This window comes from Ammospiza nelsoni, chromosome 20 (assembly GCF_027579445.1).
Source record: "Ammospiza nelsoni isolate bAmmNel1 chromosome 20, bAmmNel1.pri, whole genome shotgun sequence".
Taxonomy (NCBI): Eukaryota; Metazoa; Chordata; class Aves; order Passeriformes; family Passerellidae; genus Ammospiza; species Ammospiza nelsoni.
In genome coordinates, this window is record NC_080652.1 from 4072151 (window position 1) to 4098569 (window position 26419).

At 45.1% G+C, this 26419-nt stretch overlaps 1 protein-coding gene across 1 annotated transcript in view; it reads left to right on the top strand.

Annotated features, from left to right (window-relative positions):
• PAPPA (pappalysin 1) overlaps positions 1-26419 on the top strand; it is a 175419-nt gene that overhangs the window by 80957 nt on the left and 68043 nt on the right. Inside the window, exons 8-10 of the mRNA XM_059486423.1 lie at positions 10006-10134; positions 11675-11766; positions 24199-24395. Of these exons, the coding sequence (XP_059342406.1) occupies positions 10006-10134; positions 11675-11766; positions 24199-24395 (418 nt within the window). The remainder of the gene's footprint in view (positions 1-10005; positions 10135-11674; positions 11767-24198; positions 24396-26419) is intronic.

The window sequence follows — 26419 nt, forward strand, 5'->3', positions numbered from 1 at the left end:
ACTTCAGGAAAGAGGGACTGCCCCATCTGGGGAGTGACACTTGGCTTTGGCACCAGCTCTGCTCCAGCCAGGGACTCCCCAAGGACTGCTGCTACACTGAATTCCAAAGTACCAAAGATTTGAGTACCATTGAATTCCAAATCTCCAAAGTACCTCTTGGGCAATACACAGAGGCTGTAGAGAGATCAACCTGTAGACTACAACTTAGCCATGTGCAAGTGTCCCTAAAAAAGTGAACATTAACAGCTGTCCTATTATTGTCCAAATAGATACTATTAGAAATTGATATATTTAATCACTCCCAGCCAGGGTGGAATTTGAACTCATGACCTAGAAGTAGTAGCAGAGTTTTCAGCTGCAGGAGAAAAAAAAATAAAAATAGAAGGTCAAACAGGACTTTTCCTGCTGGGTAAAATAATTTATTGCAGGTGCAACAGTCTCAGATATGTGGTAAATTAGGCTGTGCATTATCTCATGGATAATAACTTCTCTCTGATGTTTGGCTTCTTGTGTGCATCCTTATTTTGGGCTCTAAATAAGATAAGAAGCACCAGAAATCTCCCAGGAATAACAAATGCATTTTCTTTGCTTGATTGAGGAAATAAATATTGGACAGACATGTGTTATGCAACAATTTAAAAATAACTCTCTTGTAAAACTTGGAGTGAGCCTCGAATACTGCAGAAGTAGCAGAAATGTGTTACCTACCTTTTTATCAGCCAGCCAATATAGCTTTTCTCAGCTACTTTTGCTGAACTATTGGCCTGATCATTTCCTGGGCATTTTATTTTAATATATTTTCGTAGGAAAGGCATTCCAAGTCTCGGTTAAATTTGAATCTACATTCAAGCAGGCGAGGGTTTGGAAAGAAAGCTTCAGTGAGATTGAAATGCCTCTGTTGTCCTTTATATCTTGTGGAACCTGGTGACACACAAGACAAAAGTGTGTCCAGGCTATGTTGGACAGGACCCTGGGCAACCTGGTCTAGTGGAAGGGTTGAAATAAGATGAGTTTTAAGGTCCCTTCCAACCCAAATTCTGGAATTCCATGACTTTAGATCTATCTCTGCATGGTGGGCACCCATCTTGTGATTGTTTCACCCAAACTTCTCTCAGTCTTTCTGGTCAGGATCTCCTTAAATGAATGGTGACATTGGCCATATCTGTGCTGATATCCCACTTCCAGCAATTTCCTGGTGCTTTTGTGATAGGAAGAGCAAGAGAAGAAATCTCCTTCTTCTTTTCAAATTGTCCTTCAGAGACGGTGCCTGGAATTTGATACCCCAAATTATCAGTCCCTGAAAGCCCAGTGCAGTAAACCAGATCATTTATTCACAGTGGTACAGCATTTTTTTTAACTGTAAGACCAGTTGCAGATGTAATGACAGTAGAGGAAATTAGCTCATGATGGGATTTTAGGAAGAGGCTAGTGGAAGTATGTTCAGTAATGTTCAGTTATTAAACCATTAGAGATCCCACTGGAGACCAGCCAGTAGGATTTCTCATAATCTGCAGTGGTTTACAGCAAAACACAGAACCCCTGAGGAGGGAAATGACAAAATGTTCCTCTGGAAGTGTTGCCTCATCTCCTCACCCATTTCTGTGCTCTGCTCTGCTCTTGGTGTGAAAGCACATCCCTGTCTGTAATCCCGCCCTCCTCCACAGCCCTCCTGCCTGGAACCCCCAAAATAGGTCCTAGTGAGGTGGGATGGTGGATGTGAAACCAGAGAACACTGCAAACATCTGTGTTCACTTGGGGCCCAATCTCAGCTCCACTGAAAATGCACAAAATAACCTCCACTGGCTCCAGGAGCCTTCGGATCAGACACTGTGAGTGTTTGCTCCCATGGCTCTGTTCACCATTTTGGTGGGATTACAGGGAAACAGGAGGGTATTGAGTACTGAAAATCAGCTCTTGGCTCAGGCCTGTTGCAAATAAATCCAAGAACTCAGGTCTGGATTCAGAGAAGGTGAAGTAGATTATTCCGCCAAGCTGACCACCCTAAACTTTGGAAGAGATTTCTGCCCAAACTCAATGGAATGGCAGAGGGATGAGGGCAGCAGCAGCAGTTCTCCCAGTCCAGGTTGTTATCCAAAACTTGAGGGGTCATCCAAAATTTGGTTTCTTTTTGGTGATCCAAAGGTTGGCTCCCAGGGTGTGGTGGGCAGGGCAGGGTGTGCATCAGGCATTCTCCTGCAGTGTGTGCAACCAGGCTGGTGCTGTTACAGACACCACGTCACAACTGAGATATGGGTAAGGGTGTCAGGAGCCAGGCAGTGCTCAGAGAGGCATGATGCAACAGGCAGAGCTTCATCAGTGACAGTGACGGCCTTGACAGCAGTTATCCTGTCCCAGCCTGCTTGCTGGCTGTGTTTCTGTTTTCTCTCTGCTGCACTGGGACACCAAACAGTGTCCTCAGGTGGAGGATACTGGCACCATTCCCTCAAAATCAATGGAGAGCTGCTGGCTTCTGCCTGGAAATAGGGTTTTCTGCATTTCATGTCCAGCCTTCTGCCTGGAAATAGGGTTTTCTGCAAGGTAGTGATGGACTGAGAGTTGGTGATCTGAAAGATGGCAACTGAATTGAGAGTCCAAGGTTTTGTCTTACTGTAATGTATTGGGAACTTGATTGGGTGGAGAAGGAATGTTTGGAAGGTTTTCATCCTGAGTTCTGTGTGTTTCTTTTATATATTGTAGGTTAATAAAGGTTTTTTTTTTTCCTTCTATTCCTAAGCTGGAGCCTGCTTCGCTCTATTCCTGGTCACATCTCACAGTAGACAGCTTCTGCCTGGAAATAGGTTTTTCTGCATTTCATGTCCAGGTTTCTGCTTGGAAATAGGTATTTCTGCATTTCATGTTCAGGTTTCTGCTTGGAAATAGGTTTTTCTGCATTTCATGTCCCCAGTCTTTCCTTCCTCAGCTAAACCACCCCAGCTTCCCCTCCTGTGGTGGCCACATCTGAGCCTCATGCTGAGAAGTGCTTCCATCTTGTTCAGCAGTGAAGAAGAAAACACAACAGATTTTTTTTCCCCTTCCTTCATTCCCTGCTTCTAATAGCAACCAGGTGCTCTGACACTTAACCTGTGTGCTGCCGTGAAATTGCCTGTCTGGTGCAAACACCCATGTGAGGCCCAGGGCCTTGAGGATTTACTTTATCCCAGGATTTGTAACCTAATCTCAGTGAGATTGTCCATTTATATCAGCCATCTTAAAAATTCATATTTTTGTTGTTGTTAAACATGAGAGGAGAAAACCATCTCTTGACATTGTTTCTTTTGGTTTTTGGCTTTTTTCAAGAACTATCTTTAAGGCCTTGGCTGCAAACTTTGTTTTTTTACTAAATATGCTACTGTGTTTTCAACTGATAGCAGGGCAAATGCTTGGAGGATTATATCAAAGTCTGCAGGAGTTAATCAGTTGCATCCATAGCTATAGGTTTGCTACTTACAAAACTTAACAGTCCTTGCATGAAAGACAGAGGAGAGCAGTATGTGTAAAAAAAAAATGTTCAAAATGAAGTGTGTTTAAGGTCCTAAACAGGACCTGGGTTTCAGAGCAGAGGTGCTGCAGGCAGACATGTAATCCTGCCCCAGGGCATCTTGTGCAGGCATGGAGCTGCTCCGAGCAGCAAATGCACCTCAGAGGGACAGATGAGCAGCCGAATCACAGTGGTTTGAACCTGCAGTGTTTTGCTGAGTTACTTGAGTTTTACACCAATGGAAATGAGAGCAAAGCTGCAGACTAGTTGCCTGATCGGGATTTGTGGTGATTATGAGAGTTGGTGATGGCTTTGGTTCCTAGAAATATTCTAAGGATCAAAGGATATTTTCCTTTTCTAATACATTGGATCCTTTAACCTCTGACTTCAGTGCCAAGCCCATGGGTTATAACATAAGTGGGTAAGGTGGCTGGTTTAGGTGTTTGTTAAACTTTCTGACACAGCCAGAAGCAAAAGCTGAAAGCAGAAAGCAGAAAGTCCTGCTGGTACAGAATGTACCCACCCAGTGTCCAGCTCAGATTATCTGTTCAGGCTGTTTGCTGCTCCATGGTCCTTCATTGGAAACACCCAGTTCAGGTTTGAGTTTGGGAGCAGAAATTCACCATGCAATCCCCAGTCTCCCATCCAGCCCCTGAGTGTTCCTTTAGTACTCCAACTACCTTGTTTTGTAAACAAATCCTGTTCTTGTAAACAAATCATAAAAGAGCTGGAGGGCACAGAGCACACCCGTGGCCCCTGTTGGCACTTCTCTCCTCATAGAGACAGAGAGAAAAGCCTCTACAAGGCTGTTTCCTTGGCATTTGTGTCTTCTGAGTCAGCTCAGTATCTGAGAGAGAGGCAAGAGAGTTGTTTTGAGGCCTTTGCACCTGCCATGTTGCTGTGCTTATCCAAACAGGGAGAGCTTGGGCCACAGCTGAAATAACAGCCCAGCGCAATTCGGGATTTTTGACGTCCTTCTTGTGTTTACAGCATCCCACCCCTCCTCTCTCCAACTGCAGAGCCAGGCAGGAATTCTCTTCATTATCTTCTGCTGTGCTTCTCATGCCATTTTTATTAAAAAAAGGCAGAGCAAGGGGGAGCATATGTGTGAGAGGAGAGAAGAAGAGGAAAACAGTTGTATTTGTGCAGTCAATGGCAATGAGGGGGAAAGAATGGAAGTTGGGGAACTGATTTGTTTGGGTTGTCCTAAAGTGACCTCACCCCTTGGCTTACTCTATCAGCTGCTTTTGGAGCACCTGAGGATAGTGAAACTTGTGAACACCATGGTGTTTGTGGATATTTGGGGTAATTCGTGACCTCTGGAACTGGCACTTTTGGAGGCTGTGAGCAGCATGTGGGGACAGACTGGACAGCTCCAGGGCAAGGGATGGTGTAGACCTTCAGCTCTTCTGTTTGTGGTTGTAACCCAGTCCACCCTGGCAGCTGATCTAAAGCATTGCAAGGAGGGAAGATGTGGGGTTGATGCTGTTTGCTGCCAGCAGATTTCCTGTTTTGCTCGGCAAGGCTTCCTTGCTAGAGGAGAAGAGCAAAGGTGACAGTGTTAGAGGGAAACAGGGCTGTCACCAACAGGACAGGGCTCATTCTGGGCTGCAGAGAGGTGGCAAGGAAGTGTCATCTTTTGTCTCAAGTGTTTGGTGGCTGTTTAAGGTCAAAGACAGATGGGTCCTTCATGAGGACACCTCAGGTGTAGAATTTGCCTGTTTCACACAACACTGGCTGGGACAGCTGTAATTTAATTGGGGATGCTTAAGTCTGTGTCATCTTGTCTTTAAATAAGAGGAACACTGTCTGCTTTCATTGCTGTCTGACCATTTGTCTTTTCATAAGGTAGAAGCTGGGCTCAGCCTTAAGGATATTTTCAATTCTGTTGGAAACAAGTCTTTGCTGTATAAGAAACCCCCCTGGTGTTATTTGTAGTAGGAAAAACATATGCCATGGTAGTAGGAAAAGAGGCATAGGATGTTTGCTTTCCCTCAATGCTCTAACTGCATCTCAGGTGTGTCCTCAGATGCTGAAACCCTACAGCATGCATGGGGCAGATGTGGCTGGGGCAGGAACCCAAGAGCATGATTGTTTCTTCTGTAAATTCAATAATCCTTTAAACCCACCTTGGTCTGAGTAAAAAACAACTTCCCACAGGTATAACTTTTCCCATTAAGTTTTCCAGGAACACCCAAACTGAGAGCAGAGGTCCCTCGCCTGGGGGAGAGAAAGAGAGCAAGATTAACTCCACTGCCCAGCCTCCCCAGTAAAAACAGGAAAAGAATTAGAGGGTTCTATATTCCTGACCCTGGATCACTTGCCACAACAGACAGGAAAGTTACCCTGGTGGTATTTCACACGGCACATCTTAATTCTCCCTCTAAGCAGAGGGCTTGAGTCATTGCTTTTTAATAAGGCTGCCTCCCCACAGGCGGAAGCTGCAGCGATCAATGAGGCTTACTCAGTTCTGGAGGAGGTCATAAAAAGACCATGGATATACATTTAAAGAGTGTTTGTTCACATCCTTGATGTTCAAGATGTTTTTCTTCTCTCTCACTTCCTTAAGTTGCATCTCACAGAGCCACTGTGCACCAAGTCCTGCCCGGCAGCAAAGTGGAAAGGGCCCCTTGTTGCTGTCACTGTGCCACCAGCTCCCAGGGCACGTGGGAGAAGAAATAAATGGTCAAATATCACACTTTTATCACCACTTGGAGCACAGCTTGTCTTGCTGACATCTCCAGATACAGTCTGTGTAGGGGGACACAGTATGGGTAAATGAAGATAATGTAGAATGTAATCTTATCCCCCAACGAGTTGCAGCTGGACCCTATTACTAAAGGTTAGGAGCAGGCTGGATGATAACAGGCAACACCTGGAGCCAATAAGAACTAGTGGTATAAAAGGGTGGATTGGAGAAGTTGGAGGAGTCAGATACCTGCTGCAAGGACCAGGAGCAGTCAGTGCTCAGAGGAGCTGCCTGCGAGAAACTATGAGAAGGTATGAAACTCTGAGGACATGGAACCCTTGCACCATAATGACAAAAGAACTCTTGATATATAAGACAACATATAATGATAATAGAGTTGTTGTAATGTATAAGACAACAAGTCTAAACTATCAGCCTTGGTGTCCTATAGCTATAGAGAGGGAATAAACCCCCGGTTCTTGCATTACTCCCTTCCTCACTATGGGGCTGGATTACTGCCTGGGGTATTGCACATATTATCTCTTAGCAGCTCTATTTCTCGAAAATGTGGGCACTGTGAAGGAATGCTGAAACTCCCAGTTGCTGCCAATATGACACATTTAGCAGTTCAGGAGGATATAAGTATCTCACGTTCCAGTTGTTGAATCGTGAAATGCCATGCGCATCTCAGTCAGCTTTTTGTCACACCTTGTGTCGGGCCAGGGTTAGCTGAAAGCATGATGGCTTCAGTTTTGAGTTTCTGAGGTGTTTTTTTGATGTTCTAGTCCAGCCACATCTCCAGCTCTGCCTGTGTGGTGCTGAAGAGCCCCTCTGGAGCAGACATCCCATTTGTGAGCTCCTCTGGGCACAGCTGGTTTGTTGATGCTGCCCTGGATGTCACACCCTGCTGTTACCCAGGGTAGGGAAGACTGTGAAGCTTCAGGGTGCTCAGAAGGGAATTTGGGATGTGGAGGACTCAGCCCTCTGGAGACCTGCCATTGCTCTATAGGCACCACATGTCTTCAGGCATTTGTCTTCCCTTTCTTTGAATTTAACCTAAGACAACAATATTGAGGTATCATGAGCATAAATAACTTAATAGAGCTTATTTTCTATCCAAATTTCAGAGGAATAAGGGGAGCCAGACAGTGCAAATAATGTGTAAGAAGTTTTGCTCACCTTCTTTTTGGAGAATAAATGGGTTTGGTTAGACATATTTTGCGTCATTAAATTTGAAGGGTCATTTGCCTGTCACAACACAAAGTTCCAAGAGCATTCCATCTTTGAGCAGATTGCAGTTGGATATCTCCCCTCCCTGATGTGCAGCAGGTGACAAGGTTAGAGCACAGCCCAGTGCCACAAAGCCAGCAGCCAATGTACTCCATACAAAGTTTTCCATGCTTAATCCATACAATTAAATAGGTCAGAGTTCTCCCCACCTAATAACTTTCATTTCCAATTTTCTGTCTTATTCACCCATGTACACATTCATCTCCAGCCACTTCATAATTCATAAACACCACGTTCTCTGTTGTGCTTGATTTGATTCTAGGTTTTCCTCCGCTGTATTCTGCAAACTTCCACACAAATGTGAGCTTCTCCTGTTGTTCCTTTGCTTACATGTGCACACCAATACTTCCCTCCAGTAAAACCCATGTGCAAGGCACACTCCCTGCTCGTAGCCTGCCTCATCACCTGGAGGTATTGGTGGAAATCACACCAAAAATCAGAATCTGCAAACTCCTATTTTGCACTCAGGACCACAATTTCAGTGCATCAGAAAGCAGTGCGGCCTTATTTTGCAGCTGCCCCAACTGTTCATTTGTTACCATTTTCAAAAATTGAATTTCTTTTTTTTGTGGTTAGCAGATCCCCAGTGACAAAATCCACATTTCTGCAAGTGTACTTGTTAATCTTAAATATTTTACAAATGGTTTTGAGACAGAATTTGAGAAACAACTGCTCTTTAATAATCAAAGATTGGCTCTGCTTTGATTTCGTCAGTATATATGAAAACCTCCCATCTTGGTAAGTGGATTTATCTGGGAGTGAAATCTAGAGGAAAACCCTCATTATTTTACTACAGTGTATGTTTGGCCACTTTACTCACTTCCTATAATTTTTTTTCCCCACAGAAAAACAGTTGCTTTAAACAAGCCCCAAGGGGCAGAAGTTTGAAACTTTTCACTTTGATTGAATAAACAGTCTTACCAATATCTGGGTAGGCATCTCCCCAGCCTGTAGGTGAATTAAGATACTGTTTGTGCTACACGAACTCTCAAATTTAGCTAATAGGAGCCACGGACTGCTGCTGACAGGAATCAGGTGCAGAAGGAATGAGAAAGCCAGTTCTGTTTTCCTTCCAGTGAGTTGCAATCCCATTCCATTGCCATGTGCAGTAACAAAGAGTCAGATCCCAGTGCTCTTGGCGTGCAATTCATTCAATGCCAGTTCCTTTTGGAGGCACAGTACCCATGAGAAACAGCTTTGTTTTAAAATATAATGTGCAATATCGGAGTTTAAGTCATGCTTGTTAATTTAATGAATGTTGTAAGGAGATGCTTATTTCATGAACCTGAAGATTTCAGTAACTCATTGATATCCACTTCAATGGCTTTGCTGCTCTGCGTAGTAGATTTATCTTCTTGTAGTACACACTTCATTAGTAGATGCTTTTTGACCAAGTTCCTGTGACAAAATGCCATGTATATTGCTGTCAGTAATTGGGGCAATGTGAGCTCAGTGAGCAGAGGACTGGCAGGCCTGGGGAAGAGCTGGGTTGCCTTTCCTGCTCTGCAATTAACCTGATTGATGACTTTGAGCAAATCATTTTGTCTTGGCCACTCCACGGCTTTACAAATCTGCACAATGCAGACAACAAATGAGTTTCTTTGGGGAAGGTTTTGAGTTTTGGTAGTGTAAAATACATTGTCAAAGAGCTAAACATTTTTATTAGGATTATATTATTCCCATATTACATACGAAAAATATTATTCCTCATTTACAAATGCACAGGTTTTAGGTAATTATGGCTTTGCATAAATATGTAACAATTTGCTAATTCTTTCTGTGAATATTTCAGTGCTAATACCCTGATCCTGTGCTGTGGTGTGGATCCTATTTTTTGCTCTGGAAGAAACCAAGTATTTAACTCTTCTGTTTTAATGCTCATATGTGATGTGGATAACTTATTTGTCCATCACTGAAACATCCTCAGCTTACACTAATCCAGGCTCCAGGTGCCGTTAGATTGAGCTCAAGGCTGCTCAGGAAATAATGAGTATTTATAATAATAATGAAGAACAGGGTATTTTAAATTCCTTAAATGAACAGACTTGCTGGTAGTGCTATCCTTGATGTGGAACAAAAGTGCCCAAGGCTGAACACAGTGAGGCATAGGGCTGGTTCCTCAGGTGTTGAAGTAGTGCTGGGGATGTCCTCAGTGTTTCACACTGTTCATGGTGATGGTTGGTTGGCACTGCCACGGTGTCACTGCAATGCCATCTCTCCAGCAGGGGCAGATGTAAGCAGCACCTCACCAAAAGAGTGGTTTACATCAGGAAATGGTTTAGCTGTCAGGTGGTCAAGAGCTGCACCTATTTCAGAGTCGTGCATAAATCAAGCAACCAACAATAGACAAAGGTAGTGCTGACCGTGCTCACAAAAAAAGGCACCCAACCAAAAATTAATCCCATCAAACCAAGGCAGGACCTCTGGGACGAGCTGATTGAACTACACCTTGCTTTTTTGGCAGCCAAACCCCTCTCCAGTCCCTCTTTCTCTGCCCTTTGCTGCTGCCTTTGTTGTGTGAATGACTGCCTCTCCTTTTGTCTGGCAGGGAGCTGAGCGACGGGAGCACGTACAGATACCAGGTGGTCGTGGTGTCCGGGATGGAGGAGAGCGAGCCGTCCCCTGCCCTCGTGTACATCTCTGGGAGTGGATACTGTGGAGATGGGATTATCCAAATGTAAGTCTGGAGAGAGCAAACACATAAATCTGGGCACATCTCCTCAGCCAGAGTCTGAGGCTAGGAAGGAATTGATGACCTCTGGTGTCTCCTTAGGTTAGGCTGGCTCTCATCTGTAGATAATGACTCACGTGCTTGATGATTATGGGGATGATGACATTTAATTGTACCGTGGGCCCTTCTCTCCTGGCACCAGGAGATACAGACAGAGATACAGATAATGGAGTCCAGACAGCAGGATCGATAGGCAAGGACGCTCTGTGCTGTTTATGCTGTTTTCTCGTGTATCTGTATCTTTATACATGGATGTGACATTTCCTGGAGCTGGAAAAACTCACACAGCCTTTGATGCTGCCCCGTGTGTGTGGCAGCTGGGTAAAACCCTGCCACGTATTGGGGCCAAGGTCCTGGTGCTACCCCTTGTTTGACTGACCACCAGAGCTGGGATGCATTTGGAAGTGATAGATTTGGCCTGGGAGGAAGAGTGCTGGGAATTGAATGTTCTCAATCAGCTCCCCTCTCTCACCAGTCCCCAGGCCACTGAAAATGTAAAACAATCCTTCTCGACTATGTTAGAGTTTATTCCTTTACTATGTTGGCCCTTAAGGCTGATGCTTCAAAGCTTCCTGGCATTAGGTAATTTAATTATTTAAACTATGGAAGTAACAACAAGCAAGTGCTTAATCCAGCCAGTATTATTTGCTTGAAATAATGCTGATCAGCAATCACACAGCACAGCTCTGTCAGATGATATACCTGGCAGCAAATATTTGCAGGAAGAGGCCCAACAGGCAAGGAAAGCAAAGAAAGCAATCAAACAACAAATGAATCCAGGGCAATCCTGGAAAGAGAGGTGGAGAAAGACAGATTAATTTTGCTTTACATAACTTTTCTGCTACTGTTATGTTTGCACATTCCTCAAACATCACTTGTGGCTTTGCAGCAAGTGTCAAACAATAGCTGAGCTGCCTCAGGAGCGAGCAGGAACCAGACTGTGTCACAGCTTGGTTGGTTGTGGCCCCACTTGCAGCTGTGGCAGCCCCTTTCTCATCTGGCTCCCACTCTTCTCCCCAGCCATATGGGATGGCACGAGGCAGGGCTCCATCCCCAACACCCCTTGCTCCCTGTTGACTGCTGTCCTCTGAGTGCTGCCACCTGGAATAGCCACACTCCAGGCTTTATGCCTTGTCATTCGCATGATGGGGTCACAGTTCTGGCCCTTCCAGATTTAATACAAAGAGTTTCAGAGATTCTTGTTCTGATTTTCCCCACCTGCTGAGCTACAGCCACACCAGCCTTGAAGGAAGTTGCTCATATCCTCATCAGAGGACAGCAAGTGGTATCCACATGTGCAGGGCGAGCCTGTGAACCAGGAATGATGAAAAGGAGGACGCCAGGAGGCTCCCTTAAGGGAGAGGTATTTTAAGGGTGGGCACACAAAGCTGCTGTAACAGATATTGGGGCTTTGGAGTTCTTTAGAGGGGTTGCACAGACTCTTGGGTTGATGCTACTTTGCCAGCTGACTGGTTTTTGCCTGCAGAGAGCTTGGGGAAGAATGTGATGACATGAACAAGATAAACGGCGATGGCTGTTCCCTGTTCTGCCTGCAGGAGCTGTCCTTTAATTGCATCGGTAAGTCTGGCCCAGAGCCCTCAGACCCACGGTGGGCAGCAACCCAGTGCAGAGTGTAAGGGAAAAACCAGCAGTGCTCTCAGCATTTCCAGCTGAAGAGTTGTCATGGGAGAGAGAAAAAAGGTGGAATTTGTAGGTTTGAAAGGTGAACATATCTTCCCAGCTTCTGGTCATTTTGATGGGAAATTGGTTCTGCTGGCTTTGAAACAGCCCAGGACTTAGGGCTAAGTCAGCCATTGTGGGACTGATCCAAAGCCCATTGAAGTCAGTGGGTGGTTTTCCACTGGCTTCAATAGGCTTTAGATCTGACTACGTGAGAAGACATGAACTGATTTTTTTTCTGGTAAACAGGAGGAGGAGTGAAAGGGGAAGGGACTGAGACCAGAAGCAAGTCCAGCTGAGGTCACACCTCCTTTGAGTTGCAAATCAGTATCTGAGGATCAAAGGTCTGGCTAATCCCCTTTTTCAGAGGTGAAAACTACTTAATCAGATTTCATTTGCAAGCCTGGTTTGCTCTGATTAGCAAAACCTGTAAGCACAATGGCCGGAAGATGCTCGAGCTATCGGGGCTGCAGTTTCGAGCTTTACATATTTATTAAACTCTCTAGGAATGCTGGGGACAGAGAAGGGAAATGGAGACCAATTTACACTGCACCTTCTGTGGAGTAGCCCCACGTTGTGGGGTTGCTTTTTCCACCCAGGGGTCTATGAGGTCTGGCAAAGAACAAAACACACAGAGCTTCAGGAACCAAAGTTAATGTTTATAATGGGTCGGCTTTTTCTCGAGGCATTTTATGAGATTCCTTATCTGGGCTGCCCAAGCAAACACCCTGGCCCATGTAGTGATCCCATGCCTTCAGCTCAGGGCACCAGTCCTCAGCAGATACTGTAACGTTTGCAAATCTGAAATTTGCTCTTTTTGGCAATTTGACCATTATCTCTTGTGCCTGTAGAATGGACCTCACAGGCACCATGTTTCCCTTGAGTGGTAAACTGGGGACTGCTTGGCTCATCACAACAACTACATTTTTACTTCAGCTTCCCACACTGTGAGTGAGACTTGAGGCCTGATTTGGTGATGTACTTATTTACATATGTAAATAGTTGTATTGAAATCAGGGATATTTATGATCGAGACTAATTGCGACAACTGGTGGTCTTGAAGTTACATTTGTGTTTCAAGTAACTTGCTGCCTTAGAGCCCCAAGCACTGCAAGATTTTAGTCATAATATTTTGAAAGTGGGATAAACACTTACGCAAATGTTTTGGGTTCCCCAGACATCAGGCGTGGTGTGAGGCCGGTTCCAGCAAGGCTTTGGGCTGGTGCTGGGTGGTTGTGTCTGTATCACCCTGCTCCACAGCAGGGCTCAATTCCTTGGTCCAAGTCTGTACTTTGACCACATCCCAGTGTTTCATTAGGACATGAGGCAGGTTATCCCCTGTGCCCATCAGTTTTCCAGGAAACCAGGTGATGTGGGCTGGATGGGAGCTGCAAATGCTCCAGTCCATGGACAGCAGTAAGAATGGGGTATCCCAAGCCTTGGACCACACAGTGGTGTCCTAGGGGTATGCAACACTCTGATTTATGCCTTTTTATATAAAATCATGGAATTGGTTATGTTGGGAAAACCTTTAATGGAGTCCAGTTGTGTCATCCACCCACCATCATCCAACCATTCATTCCCCATCCAACTCCAGGAGCAGCAACAGAGCTTCCTGAGAGTGTGGAACAGAGCTGTCTGACTAGAAAATGAAGCAACTAAAACATACAGATTTTTCTACTCCATGACAGAGGAAGTGGGTTTTCAGATTTGCTTGTGTTGGAAAAGAGAGGGGAATTCCAGGGGCAAAAAAAAGTTGTTTGTTTGTCACGGGCTTTGGAAGGTTGTGGTTTGCACAGATCCTGGATTACAAAACAAATTATATCAAATTCCTTGTGAAATATTGAATATAAGGACTCAGATGAATCAAATTAGCTGAATCAAAGGGAAGGTGCAGGAACAGAGACCTTAAAAATGTTTGGTTGTGTGACTTTATGGTTCTGCTGTGGTGGTGATGGGCTCAGTGTTTCTGCAGGGTCTGTGAGGGCAGCCCCACTGCTGTTTTCAGGTAAACACTGCCTTCAGGTCTATAGGACAGGTTCAGAGGAGCTAATACCTGTGAAACTCATCCTGTTGGCTCTTGTGGTGGCTGGACCACCATGAATTATGACCCCAAGAGCTAAGGAGACACTACCAGTTTGTCTTTCAGACAAATGAACACTGCTGATTTATATTCTGCTTGGTATATCAAGCATTAAAATCTCACCAGAAAATATAAAGATGTTGGGGAAGTGACTGGCTGTGCATATTACATAATAAATAATAGTAAAAAAGAGCAGAAATTCAGCATTCTCCACAATCTAACAATATCACACCTAATCCTCTGCCTTAAGCTGAACAAAAGTCTTATTTGATATTGGTGGGGTGTTTTCCTGGAAAATACAGAATTCTTGGGTGCCCAAGAATTCTCCTGTGTTTCAGGAGCACAGAAAAATAAGTGTAATTTATTTCCATATTTACAAGGCTAACACATGTTATAATCCTGTAGAACAACAAGCAGTTATTTCAGAGAGTGTTATTTTTTCAGTGATGTTCTTGTTGTATTATGTAGCTCTTCAGAACCCCGGGAATCACTCCCCTTCACCAAAGAATTCAGTGAGCCTCAAACACATGTTCAGAGGCTTTGTTGAATCGGGGGCCTCAGGGTTTGATCTTGCAAATGCTTTCTTCCAGGCATGTTTCTGAACTACCACAAGGCATTCTTTAGACTTCAGCAAATCTAACCACAACAGTGAATGCAATGCTTGTCACAAATTGTCTGCGGGATTGGGTCCCACGTGGCTGGAAAGATCTGCTAAACATTTTGTTTGCCAAAGACGGGGCTGAAGGGGCGTCGTGGGCGGGTTCCAGAGGAGGAGGTTTGATAGCAAAGCCCAAGTGGGCTCCTGCCTCCTGAAGCAGAGACCACGCAAGGCACCTCGCTTGGTAGGGGAAAAATACAACAGAGCCCTCAAGCACCACCAGGCTTTAGATTCAGAGCCATGAATCACAGAATAATTTAGGTTCAGAGGAGTCTCTGGAGGTCTCTGGTCCAAGGAGGGCCAACTTCAAAGTTAGAGCCAGCTTCAAAGTTGGAGCATGTTGCTCAGGGTCATGTTCAGCTGCGTTCTGGATATTTCCAGGGATGGAGGCAGCCTGTTTGCAGGTGTCCCTTTGCCTCTCTCACTCCCTTTGCCTTTTAGGATTGTGGGGTTTATGGGCTTTTTTAATTGGCCCAACTTTCCTTTGACTAAATGGCACAAGGCTCTCAAGACACTTTGCACCAGTGCCTGTAATAAAATTACACTTTTTTTTTTTTTTTTTTTTTTTTTTTGTCTTGCTTTTGTTTTTCCTCCTTCTTTCCTCTCTAATCAGATAACAGTGGATCAATCTGCTCTGCCAGGGAGGAGGGGCATGGGGGAAGGAAGGAGGGAGGCAGGGAAGAAAACTGTGTGGTCTCACTGTCAGGCTGTCCTGGCCTTCTCCAAGCACAAAGCCAAGCAACAGAAAACAGAAAAGATTAATAGCATTTTCTTCCTGCAACATGCTGAAGAGTGACAGTGAGATTAATTAATTAATTAATGGAAGCATCTGGCAGTGCTCCTTTTTCTAAGTTCTGCAGCACTCTTGCCCTTCCCCATCGTCAAATTTATCATCTCTACCTTTTCTCCCCCCTCCCACAGCCGCTTCCTGTAGCGGATTTTGCCTATTTTTTATCTTTTCCACACAGAAATTTGGTCCCATGGGGAAAGTTTCACTTTGCCTTTTGATGGGTAGGAGACAGGTGATTCCAAGCCATGTCGGTGTGACTGATGCACCCCTCTCCCACCCCTGGGCTGCTTTCCTTTCACCTTGCCCTGATCACTCGGGGGGATTACAGATTTTTGCGGTTACCGCGGATCTCGGCCAAGTTCAACCCGACGTGTCCTGTGTGAAACAGGCCCCATTTGTGAGAGTTATGATTCACAGTGGTGGGAACCCAGGGCTCAGCACTTGATCCATTCCCAGAGGAGTGCTGAGAAATGGGCGTCTGAGGCACAGCTGAGCACCTTGTCCTTGGTGTGCACTCTCCCACACGCCAGCGCTGCACACCCAGATAGATGTGGGACATTGAAAAAGAGCCTGGCTTTCATTTGCATTCCTTTTGTGGAGTGGGATGTGCATTATGCATTGATTTAGCTCACCAGTGCTGAAGAAAGAGAAGGATATAATAAAAAAGATGCAGAGATCAATAAAAAAGGGAGGGAGGGAGGGGGAGAGAAAGTAATATGAAAAGAGATGAGTAAAGACTGATAGACACATTGAAACACAGCTGGGAAGTAGCTCCAGAACTTCTATCTCCCCTTAAGTTTGCCAGGTAATTTATAGGGGTTTCAGCCACATCTTATTGGTGCTATTATTGCTATACTTTATCTCCTTTGCTTATAAGGGACTCTTGGCTAAAGCCTTTTTACAGCAAAACAGGGCAGAGCTTCCACTGAATTCCAGATGGGAGTGGTCACCCTGAAGAACGGGAATGTTCCAGGTTAGACACACATCTCAGTGGTGTGTGGGATCAGGGCCTCAGGGATATAAAGTACAAAGAAAAGACACAGAGCAGAGGCAAAGAGAAAATAAATATATCTAGCTCTTGAATTTACCACCAATTTCTGGCATGCTTGAAACATTAGTCACCGGTGGTTGTTCTGGGAGAAGTATGATTTTAATTTGACAATGATCCTTAAACACCTTTTCTTTTGCTCCTGCTTGGTCCCAAATGTTTTTCTGCTACCTTACAAATCTGGATCTGTCTTCCTCCTCCTCATAGGCCTCTCCCTCCAGCTGTGAGCCTTACCTTTGTGGGAGCTCTATCCTTTACCTCTCCCATTATCCATAAATTAAGCATAGCACTTTCCCCTAATCTTATTGTTTGGCGGGCTGCATTGCATTCAGGGAAATGATTAATATTCATGAGCTTGCTATCTCTGTTTGGTGCATAATCCTCTGGGGAAATTGCAGTGTTAAATGAGTGACACAAACCTAATTTTATATGTCTTTTCTTTCCTTTCTTTCTTTTTCCCTTTTTCCCTTTCTGACAGAGAAGTAATGTGCTTAAAATAAATTGATGGATGACCATCCATATTCATTGTGGGCATGCTTTGAGAGCTCTCCCATCCTCTCCCCCTCCCTTCCTCATACTACTGCACAGGAACACAGCTTTGGCTGCCCAAATCGTGGCCCCATGCAGCAGCTAATGGTGATTTTGCCTTCTTTCACCAGCATTAAATAGGCCTTGGCTGACCCTGCCGAGGGCTTTCAGTAGAACAACAGCATGGGAGAAACAGAGCCACCTTGCAAGAGAAACTCAGCATCTCCCAGGGCATCAATAAGGTGAAAGCATTGACCAAGGAGCTTGGGAAAAAGTGTTGCTGTTGTTAAAGCAGCTGAGGCTCTATAACAGAATTTCATGGCAAATAGTCATGAATTTACTGGCCGAGGTTATTCAGATGATATTTGTGTGACTCCTTCAGCTTAAGGCAAATACTTTGAAGCTGACTGTTTCCTGCAGCTTGCAGAAGTGTGGCTGCATGTTCTGAAATGTCTAAGCACTCATTTGGCAAGTTAGTAATCACAGCATCCTCGTGAAGTCTCTTAAAGTGATTTTCAGACTGTCATCATTAATAGTGGAATCCTAGGAAGGCCAGCTGAGCCACAGAGCAGAGAGAGCAGACATCTCAGGCAGCAAAATACAAAGGACAGATGCTTTTTTGTGGGGGAGAATGTGGGCTGGAGTGGTATTTGCCTGCATTTTTCCCTAGGCCAGTGACTCCAACCCAGCTCAATCCGGCTTTAGTTTTTAGGACACGGCTACAATGAGAGTCCAGCAGGAGAACTACTCCTCTGCTTGTTGCATCCCTCACATTACTCTCTGTGGATCTGAGAGGCTTCCACAGCTGGTCGTGCTCCCATCCTGAGAGCATCTTTTGTGACTCAACAACAACTGTGCTCAGAGCACAGTTGTTGTATCTGTCTGAGCACAAGACCTTTCTTTGCAGGAACATCAAACTACATGTACAAACAAGCAGGTTTTTTTTTCCCTGGGGAATGGCACATCTCTGGGTTTTTACTCGTGTTCCTCCTCTGAAACAAGTGTGCCAAGTGTCTCAAAGGGCCATGCTGGCCACCTTTCTCCTGGTCATAAAGGTTACTCCTTTGTGTGACAGAAACCTCAAGACTTTTAGTTGAACAGGTTCCAAGTTAAGCTGATAAATCTGTGTAATATCAAAATCTTCTTGGCACCGTCTTATCCAACCATCCAGGGAGGGAAACAAGGTGAGGTCAGACAAGAACATATGTGTTTGTGCTCTTACAACAATACCTGGTTGCCAGGGGTTGGAGATGGCTGTGCTGGGTCTTGTTGACTGTTCCTGGTTGCCAGGTAGAGATGGCTGTGTTGGATCCTGTTGGCCATTCCTGGTTGCCAGGGTTGGGGAGAGTTGTGTTGTATCCTGTTGGCCATTGCTGGTTGGCAGGGGTTGGAGAGGGCTGTGTTGGCTCCTGTTGGCCATTCCTGGTTACCAGGGGTTGGAGAGGGCTGTGTTGGGTCTTGTTGGCCATTCCTAGTTGCCAGGTAGAGATGTCTGTGTTGGTCCTGTTGGCCATGCCTGGTTGCCAGGGTTGGGGATGGCCACTTTGGCAGTGATAGCTCAGACAAGGTCTTGTTACCACTGCCAGCCATGGGAAATATCCTTTCTCTTAAGTGACAAAGACTCATGTTCTTGGAGGTGAAATATCAAATTTCAGTGCCGGGCTCTGCAAGGGAATTGTAATTGTATCTGTCTGCAGCAGGCAGATCAATTGCATAATTCTGGTTCTCCGACTGCTATATCATAGCGAGGAGCCGAGTCCCACCACACAAAGAAAGCCAGTCACGCCCAGGAATGCATTTCCACAAGCAGCTGAATTGCCAGGGAGCCTCACTCTGCAAAGGCACTATCCCTGCCTGCTCTGCTCAGGAGATGCTCAGACATGATTGTCATATTCCACGGAAAGAAAGCCTCCTGCGAGGCCCCTGGATGTTCTGCAGTAGATTGCGACACCCACGCTGCCTTCATTTCCAAGGTGTCTGTTTTATTTCATTGGAGGAACACGTCACCATTTATTGATATGTGACTTTATTCTGAAAGGTCTGCCCAAGCTCCATGTAATGGTTTTCCTCCTTTCAATCAGAACATCCAGGAAGGAAAGTAACTCTTGAATATTTTACTGTAGCAGGAAATGTCTCTGTCTCTGCCTTCTTCAATATTAAAGAAGAGATTAGCAGATATCCTGGAAGCAGGCCATATTATTCACTCTCTTCCCACTGAAGCCAAAGGTGAAACTCCCATAGAAATAAATGGAGCAGGTTCTGCGGTCACTCAGCTGCCGAGTTCATGTGATCTGCAGTGGAATTATTTCCCTTTTTGTGATAGAAACCTCTGGATACATTTCTCCTCCTCTGCGTGAACATAAACACCAGTGCTGGAGATGCCAATATAGTGACGTGGTGGTAAAACCCTGCTTCTGCAGAAGCTGCTGACTTTGGTGAGCCTGGGGTTTGGCCTTTGCTTTGTCTGAAAGCTTGCACACCTCAGGACAGACCTTTCAGGGGTTAAAACGCAAATCTTGTTCTGTTCCAAAAATTTGTTACTCTGAGACAATGCTTCTGCATTTTTGTCGCCCCCCTTTTTTCCCTTTTTTTTTTTTTTTCTGGACAAATAGTTATGTGGCATGAGACTTGTTATAGTTGGAAACATCCCTAAGTAAACAGCTGAGCTTAAAAATACTCCTTTTTTTTTTGTCTGGCCTTTTAAAAAAATGGTAGTTACTGCACAAAAAGAAGACTATGCCAATGCCAATCACTGAGTCCTGGCTGAAAACAGGAAAGTGCCCCCAGTGTCTGTCCCCAGCACTTTGAGGACCCTGCTTGGACATTCAAAGCCTCATTTGAGGATGTGCCCTGTGCTATGAACTGGATCTCTTGATCTCTCTTTTTTCTTTATTTCATGAAGTGGAAGGCTGCCTCTCACAGATAAATGTATATCCTGCCTGTTCTGCTTGCTGGTCTCTATAAGGCTTCACTCGTTTTGCGGATGATTTTCCAGCTTCTCCTCAAACTGGTAAAGAAGATGGGGAGCTACCTGCTTATCCAGGCCCTCTCTTGTAGGTTCTTCCCAGTGCTCACTAAACCACCTGTGTTATCCCAGGCATTATTTCAATTCTGAATCCCAGAGGAGGGATCTGTACTTCAGTACAAAAAGCTGCCTCTTGCACTGTGCTCAGACAGCTTAGGAAGCAAGGAGAGATGGAGTTTGCATAATTTTCTGGTGCAGCACACAAGAGCCCCAAGACTATTTTGGATCTTAAAGCCTGACTTCAGGAGTTAGCAAAACAGGTCTTGCCAATTTGTTTCCTCAAGTCACACTTCTCCAGGTTGATGCTGCCACAGAGCCTCCTTCAAGGTTTCCCAGATGTCACAGAAATCTTTGCTGAACTGGAGAATGCCTTTTCCCAAAACAAGGGCAAGTCAGGAGCTTCGGTTTGGCCCTAATGTTTTTCTGCCTTCAGTAAGAACTTTCTAAGGGAAAAGGAGCTTGGGCTGCCTGAATGAAAACATGTTCCCCGAGTTCAGCTCAGCATCCTCCAGCATCTGTTGTTAATTCCCCAGAGATGCTCTCTCCTGCTGCCAGGTGCTATGCCTGCAGACATTTTACTGTTCTAGATTTCAGTTAGATTTCCAGGCAACTGCTTTTTAATTTTTTGAAGTCATTTCTTCCTTGAGGACAAATCAGATATCCTGTATGTTCCTTTCTTCCATATCTCCTGCAAATCAGATTCATCTTTGGAGAGCAAAGTCCATGGTGTTGATGAGCACAGCCCATGGTGCAGGTCATGGTGCAATCCCTGACCATCCCCAGGTCTTGGGAGCCTCTGGACCTCTGTGGAGACAAAAATTAGCTCATGTTGCCAAGGCCACAAATGCATTTAGTACCACAGTAGTTACAAAGAGAACAGAAAAAGCATTTTGCATCATTATAGGAATAAAGCCATTAGCTACTCATTCCTAGAAATACACCACTCCTGACACTGTCTTCTCTGGCTCTGAGCCTGTAGGACTCTATGAATGTAACTGAGCTCTGTTCCCACCATTGTAAAAAGGGGAAAAGCCTGTTAGTTTTATTTGGTGAGGGCAGTTGTAGGAAGAAACAATCTGATTGTTCTTTGCTTTTCTCATGAAAATGTAAAGCTCAACCTGTAACCTGCCAGTCATCCAAGATCACCAGCAGAATCCAGAGTCAGAACTGAAGGAAGAACCTCTGCTAGATTTTGGCAGCCCACACAGTGATGCACCACATTTGGCTGTTGAAGGTTGGTGCCTTCGTGTCTTGGAAGGATTTAATGACAATCCCCTGTTTGCCATCACTCAGAATTGGGAAGCCCACTGGCAGGAAAGGCCTTCCCCTCTTCTCACCAGCACTCCCCTCAATGCAGAGCACTGCACACTCAGTAGTGAGACCAACAGATCTTCCTTAAAAGTAACCAGCGTTGCAAAGCCAGTTTCCCTCATCATTTTTCAGAGCACACAAAGGCGAGTGGGTGCCTCATCTCTCAGCTTCTGTGCATGACATCTATGCTGTCCCATGGATGTTGTGGCTCTCCAGGGCCAGCACAGCTCCAGAGCTCATGACAGTGCAGCTCAGCAGGACTTGGTTAATCATTTAGGCAGCCCCCATTAATTCAGACATCTCAGGCTCTCTGTTCAGTTCCTCCCTCGGGTTTTGCAGACTCTGAGCAGACAGATTTATTGGGGTCTTAGGCATAATCAGGAACAAATTAGCCTCTGTTAGGATCACACACTGTCCTGGATCACAGCTATTCAAAGGCTGCTTTCCCCTCCATGTGAGTATGAATTAAGTCATCGGGCTGAAGCAGGCCTTGAGTATTCTTTTATCCCAAACGCATGATCTTATCAGGAGCCCATTACGTTTATCACCGCATTAGGAGGGAGCGTTTGGAGCCAGCGCAGGAGTTTGTTGCTCTATAAATGCTGTGCTTACTTCAGTGCCTGTCATGGAAAGAAGTCAGTGCTTTGGGAAGGCCGGGGAACACTGTCTAAAGGCATGTGCCTAAAATTAGGCTGTGAGTTAGTGGGTGTTTGCATGGGGGGTGGCTGAGTCGGGGATGTGCAAAGGGAGCGCCCGTGCGTTTGTGTGTCAGTGTTTCTGTCAGCGTGGGTGTGCAGCAGCCTGGTGATGTTTCACTGTACGTGTGCGTATCTGACTCTGCATATGTTTATAGGCTGAAGGTCAGGTCTTTTTAACAGGGTAGGTATTTTCCTTTCATTCCCCCCACCGCTTTTTTCAGAAATAAGCCTCTTTTCATAAAATGACAAAGAAATGCGCTTTTTCCCAAAAATACATATTTGCATCTGTTTGGCATTTGGTTTTGAGGATTTTTGATTGCTGATCTCAGTCTTTTTGGGGCTGAATATTTCTCAGAGATTTCTGTTGGGCCTCTCACTCTAACTGGGACATAGTGGGTAAGCCAATTAATTGTATCCTACTGTCCTGACACCTGACATATGCCTTGATATGGGAGAGGAGCAGAACAGGAGATGCAGAAGGATAAGGTGAGGGAACCAAGAGTTTTTTTCTCCATGGCCATGACAGTGACATTCTCATTCCACCCATCCCTTGAGCTGCCCAGACACAGGGCATGGCTCTCCCAGGGATGAATGAGCCCCATGGGGGTGGCACTGCTGGGTTGCCTTAGGGCCCATCAGCACATCCACCCAGACACCCCAGGAGTCATTGTCATCTCTTGTCTGGAAAAACTCCCCCAGGCCCTCCTCTGAGCTCTTTGAGGGGTGGGACGTATGTTTGGTGGCTCCCAGACAAATGATGATGTTAAGATGTGACATGTAAGGGCAAGAAGTTTGGCCACCCTGGGAAAATTCATTCAGGACTGCACTCATACAGCTGAAACACTTCCAGGCTTGTGCTCCTTTTCACCAGCTCGGAGCTCTGGCCTGTCAAATATGCAGTTTGCCTACATTTATACATGTACACAAGTTGTCCACAGAGGCTGTGATGAAATCAAACCATAATGACATTTTTCCCTGATAGACTTCTCTATTCTTTCAAAGCCACCCTCTCTTAAAGACCTGGAATCTTGCACAGGAGGAAAAGGAGTGAAAGTCATTAAATAATTGAATAGCAATAAACTGGTGTTTTCTGGCTCATGATGGTATTTCACTGTGTAAACCAGGAGAAAAAATAAACAGGGGATTTAGTAGATTGGAAGTAGCTCAAAATTGAGCAGCCCTTGGATTTTCTGACACCTAGCTCATGATAGTCCAGTGCTACCGACAGGATTCTCCTTAGGGATCCTTTCCATCAGTCCAGCTAGCAGCTCTGGCTAATTTCCTACCGTTTTTTTTTCAACAGGCTTATTTGCCAGACAAAAATACAACAGGCTGTCAGAACTGGATACCTCTGGGGACTGGCAATGATAATACAATACAAAATAGGATACCAACAGGTCAAAGGTTTCCATTTCACAGAGTACTCTAATGACTGAAAGTCATTATTGCTATGCAGTCTGTTTGAAAAGAGTAGATGGATCTCAGTTCAGTTTTTAATGGGCCAGTGTTACAGAAACAACCTCAAAAATTTGGCATCTTTGTTGGCAGTCTCATTAGAGAAGCCACAGAATAAATGGGCAAGGATAATAAAGTCTCCTGCTGCTTTTGATCCTTTCAGGTCAAATCTGAGTCATGTTGGTTGAAGCCGTGTGTTTATGTGGCAAACTCACCCTCACACTGTGTGTACTGTATCTGCCTTGGATAAACAGATCTGTTTGGCCCTTTGGTCACTACAACTGTGAACTTGGCAGTTTTCACCATCTCTACAGCCACAGTTGCTGTTGTTGTTGTTGATTTGCAGATATCTTTTAAAAACAAAAAAAGGGAAACATTTTAGACCAAACCCTCCACTGGCATTTTTCCACCCCAGCTGGTGGAATTATGCCAACACCCACATTTGCCTCTCTATGTATTTTCTGTCTCTGCTTTCTTCTATCTCTTTTAAAAGGAGATAGATGAAAATAAGCAGAACCCCCCTAACATTAGGAAATATCTTCACGGAATTGCCCAATACAAAAGTTGGCTATTGTTGCTTGGCTTTATTTAAATCACCTTGGTATGACCCAGAAGTGACCAATGCTTCCACTCAAGGTGACCTGACCCAGCAGATACACAACCACTGATGGTATCAGGACCTAAGAGCTATCCTGCAGACACGTGTGGTTTGTTTTCTCTGTTTCCTCATGCAGATGAACCCAGCAGGTGCTATTTCCACGACGGCGATGGAGTCTGTGAGGAGTTTGAGCAAATGACCAGCATCAAGGACTGCGGCGTGTACACTCCCAAAGGCTTCCTGGACCAGTGGGCTTCCAACGTCTCTGTCTCACACCACAGTGACCAGCAGTGCCCAGGCTGGGTGGTCATTGGCCAGCCAGCAGCAACCCAGGTAAGGACAGCATGTTCCTCCTCCTCTCCTGAGAGTCCAGGGAGAAGCAATGCTCTCAGGTGGAGCTCGCTGGTCAGCGTTCAGCGGTGCTGTCACCCCTGCCTGCTCACTTGTTGCTTCACCAAGGATGGAACCCTGGCAGCAGCTTCTCTCTTTCTGAGCCTGATTAGTAGTGATGAGTTGAAATTCAGTGCCAGTCACCCAGCTGGAGCTGGCTGAAGTTGTGGCTGGGTTGATTCAATGAGCTGTGCAGGAGTCACCTCTCCCAACCATCATCACCTCAGAGATAGACGGGCTCCTCACAGCAAGCACAGGGAACGAGCTTGTGGCAATGAATTCTGAAGGCTAATGCCGAATAATACAAAAGAGTGTTCTTTCTTTTTTTAATAGTTTTGTGTTTTCTGCCTCCCAGTTCCATAAAAGCACCCTATTGTTCTATTCTGAGAAAGGTCCTGTCCATTCCCAAAGCCATTCATTAGCTTTAACCCCCTTCTCCTATGTCTCCTTTGTAACATAAATAGCTCCAGTTACCATAACTTTACCTTTTGTCTCTTTGAGAGAATTAGATCCAAATGAGTTAAAAAAAAAAAAAAAAACATTAGATAGATGTCTGGAAAACAGAGCTGTACATGATGCAGATGCAGCAGTTCAGATGCAACCTGATTTGGGAAAGCCCACTTTGTTTGTTGATTTTTAGAGAGAAAGGCTCTTCATATATAAGAGCTGCTTTGTTTATTCCTCCTTCAGCCCTCACTGTTATCCCTAACTAGAGACAGAGAACTTATCACACTAATCAACTTTGGCTGACTTTTGGTTGGATGCAGAAAAGTTTTTCTAAGAATCTAATTATCCAATAGGTGTCTTGAGTGGGCAGTGCAGAGAGGAGTGCCGTGTCACAGATATGACAAACAGATCTCTCTGTGAATAGTAAATGTTAAGCATTTCCAGTTGGCTTGCAAGAGAAAACATCTTTATGCAAGAGACTTGGCCTTGCTCACATTGCACAAGTCTGTAACAAATTAATGACCAGGTCAGTTCTAAATGCACAAAGCGTGGTTAGCTGGCAGAGAATCAAGACAGAATCCCAAGCCCAGTATTGACTTTTTGTCATTGTCTCGTTTATTATTTCACACTGTAAAAGGAACTTTTCTCTGGACCCTTGCTTGTGCCTTCACAACTTCTTTCTCATTCAAGCTCCTTGTGCAGAACAAAGGCCAGTGTGTCCAGCTCCGGTGCTGCTTTTTGGCCATGTCCCCAGGCATTCTGTCCCCCTGCAGCTGCTCCAGAACTGCCCTGGTTTTCTCTGAAGCACTGGTAGGAGCTCAGCCACACCACACAGTAGGTAACATATGGTCCTGTGGTGGAAAAGCCACCACCACGCACTCACACAACACAAAGCCCTGCTGTGTAGCCACAACTCAGGCGTGTTTGTTGTACCCAGATGAGATGAAGTTGTCACAGCCTTGTTTAAAAAAAAAAAAAGGCAAAAAAAGCTGCTGTATTTATAGGCAGAGCAGTGGCATATCACACACTGGCAGAGTGAATGGGAACATGCCTCCTGTTATTGCCTGGCCCCTGGGGAGATAACAGTGTGCTATTTACTTCCAGCAAAAAGAATTTTTGCTTTAGCTCAGCTGGTCCTATTACACCAGTTTGAGTGCATGGGGTTCATTGACCTTTTAAATCATATAGATGATGGGAAAGTTTTTGTTTCCCCCAGGAACAAGACAGTTGTCTTGGGAAAGCACCTGACTTGTCGCTCTGGAGAGGTGAGGTGGGGCAGCAGGTCATCAGTCTGTTAGCTTGTGGAGATGAAAATTAACCTAAGATCTCCTCTAATCGCTGCATGTAATGATCACTGGTGTGTAAACATGTTTGGCTTCATTATCTGCACAAGCACTGAGCCTTAGGGGTTTTCTGTATTGATGAAAAGAGCACCTTTCCTCACCGAGATACCTTTCAGAGTAGGTTGTGTGCTCGCTGGTCTTGTGCAAACTTTTCGTGTTGTTGCTGGGTAGCTTCCT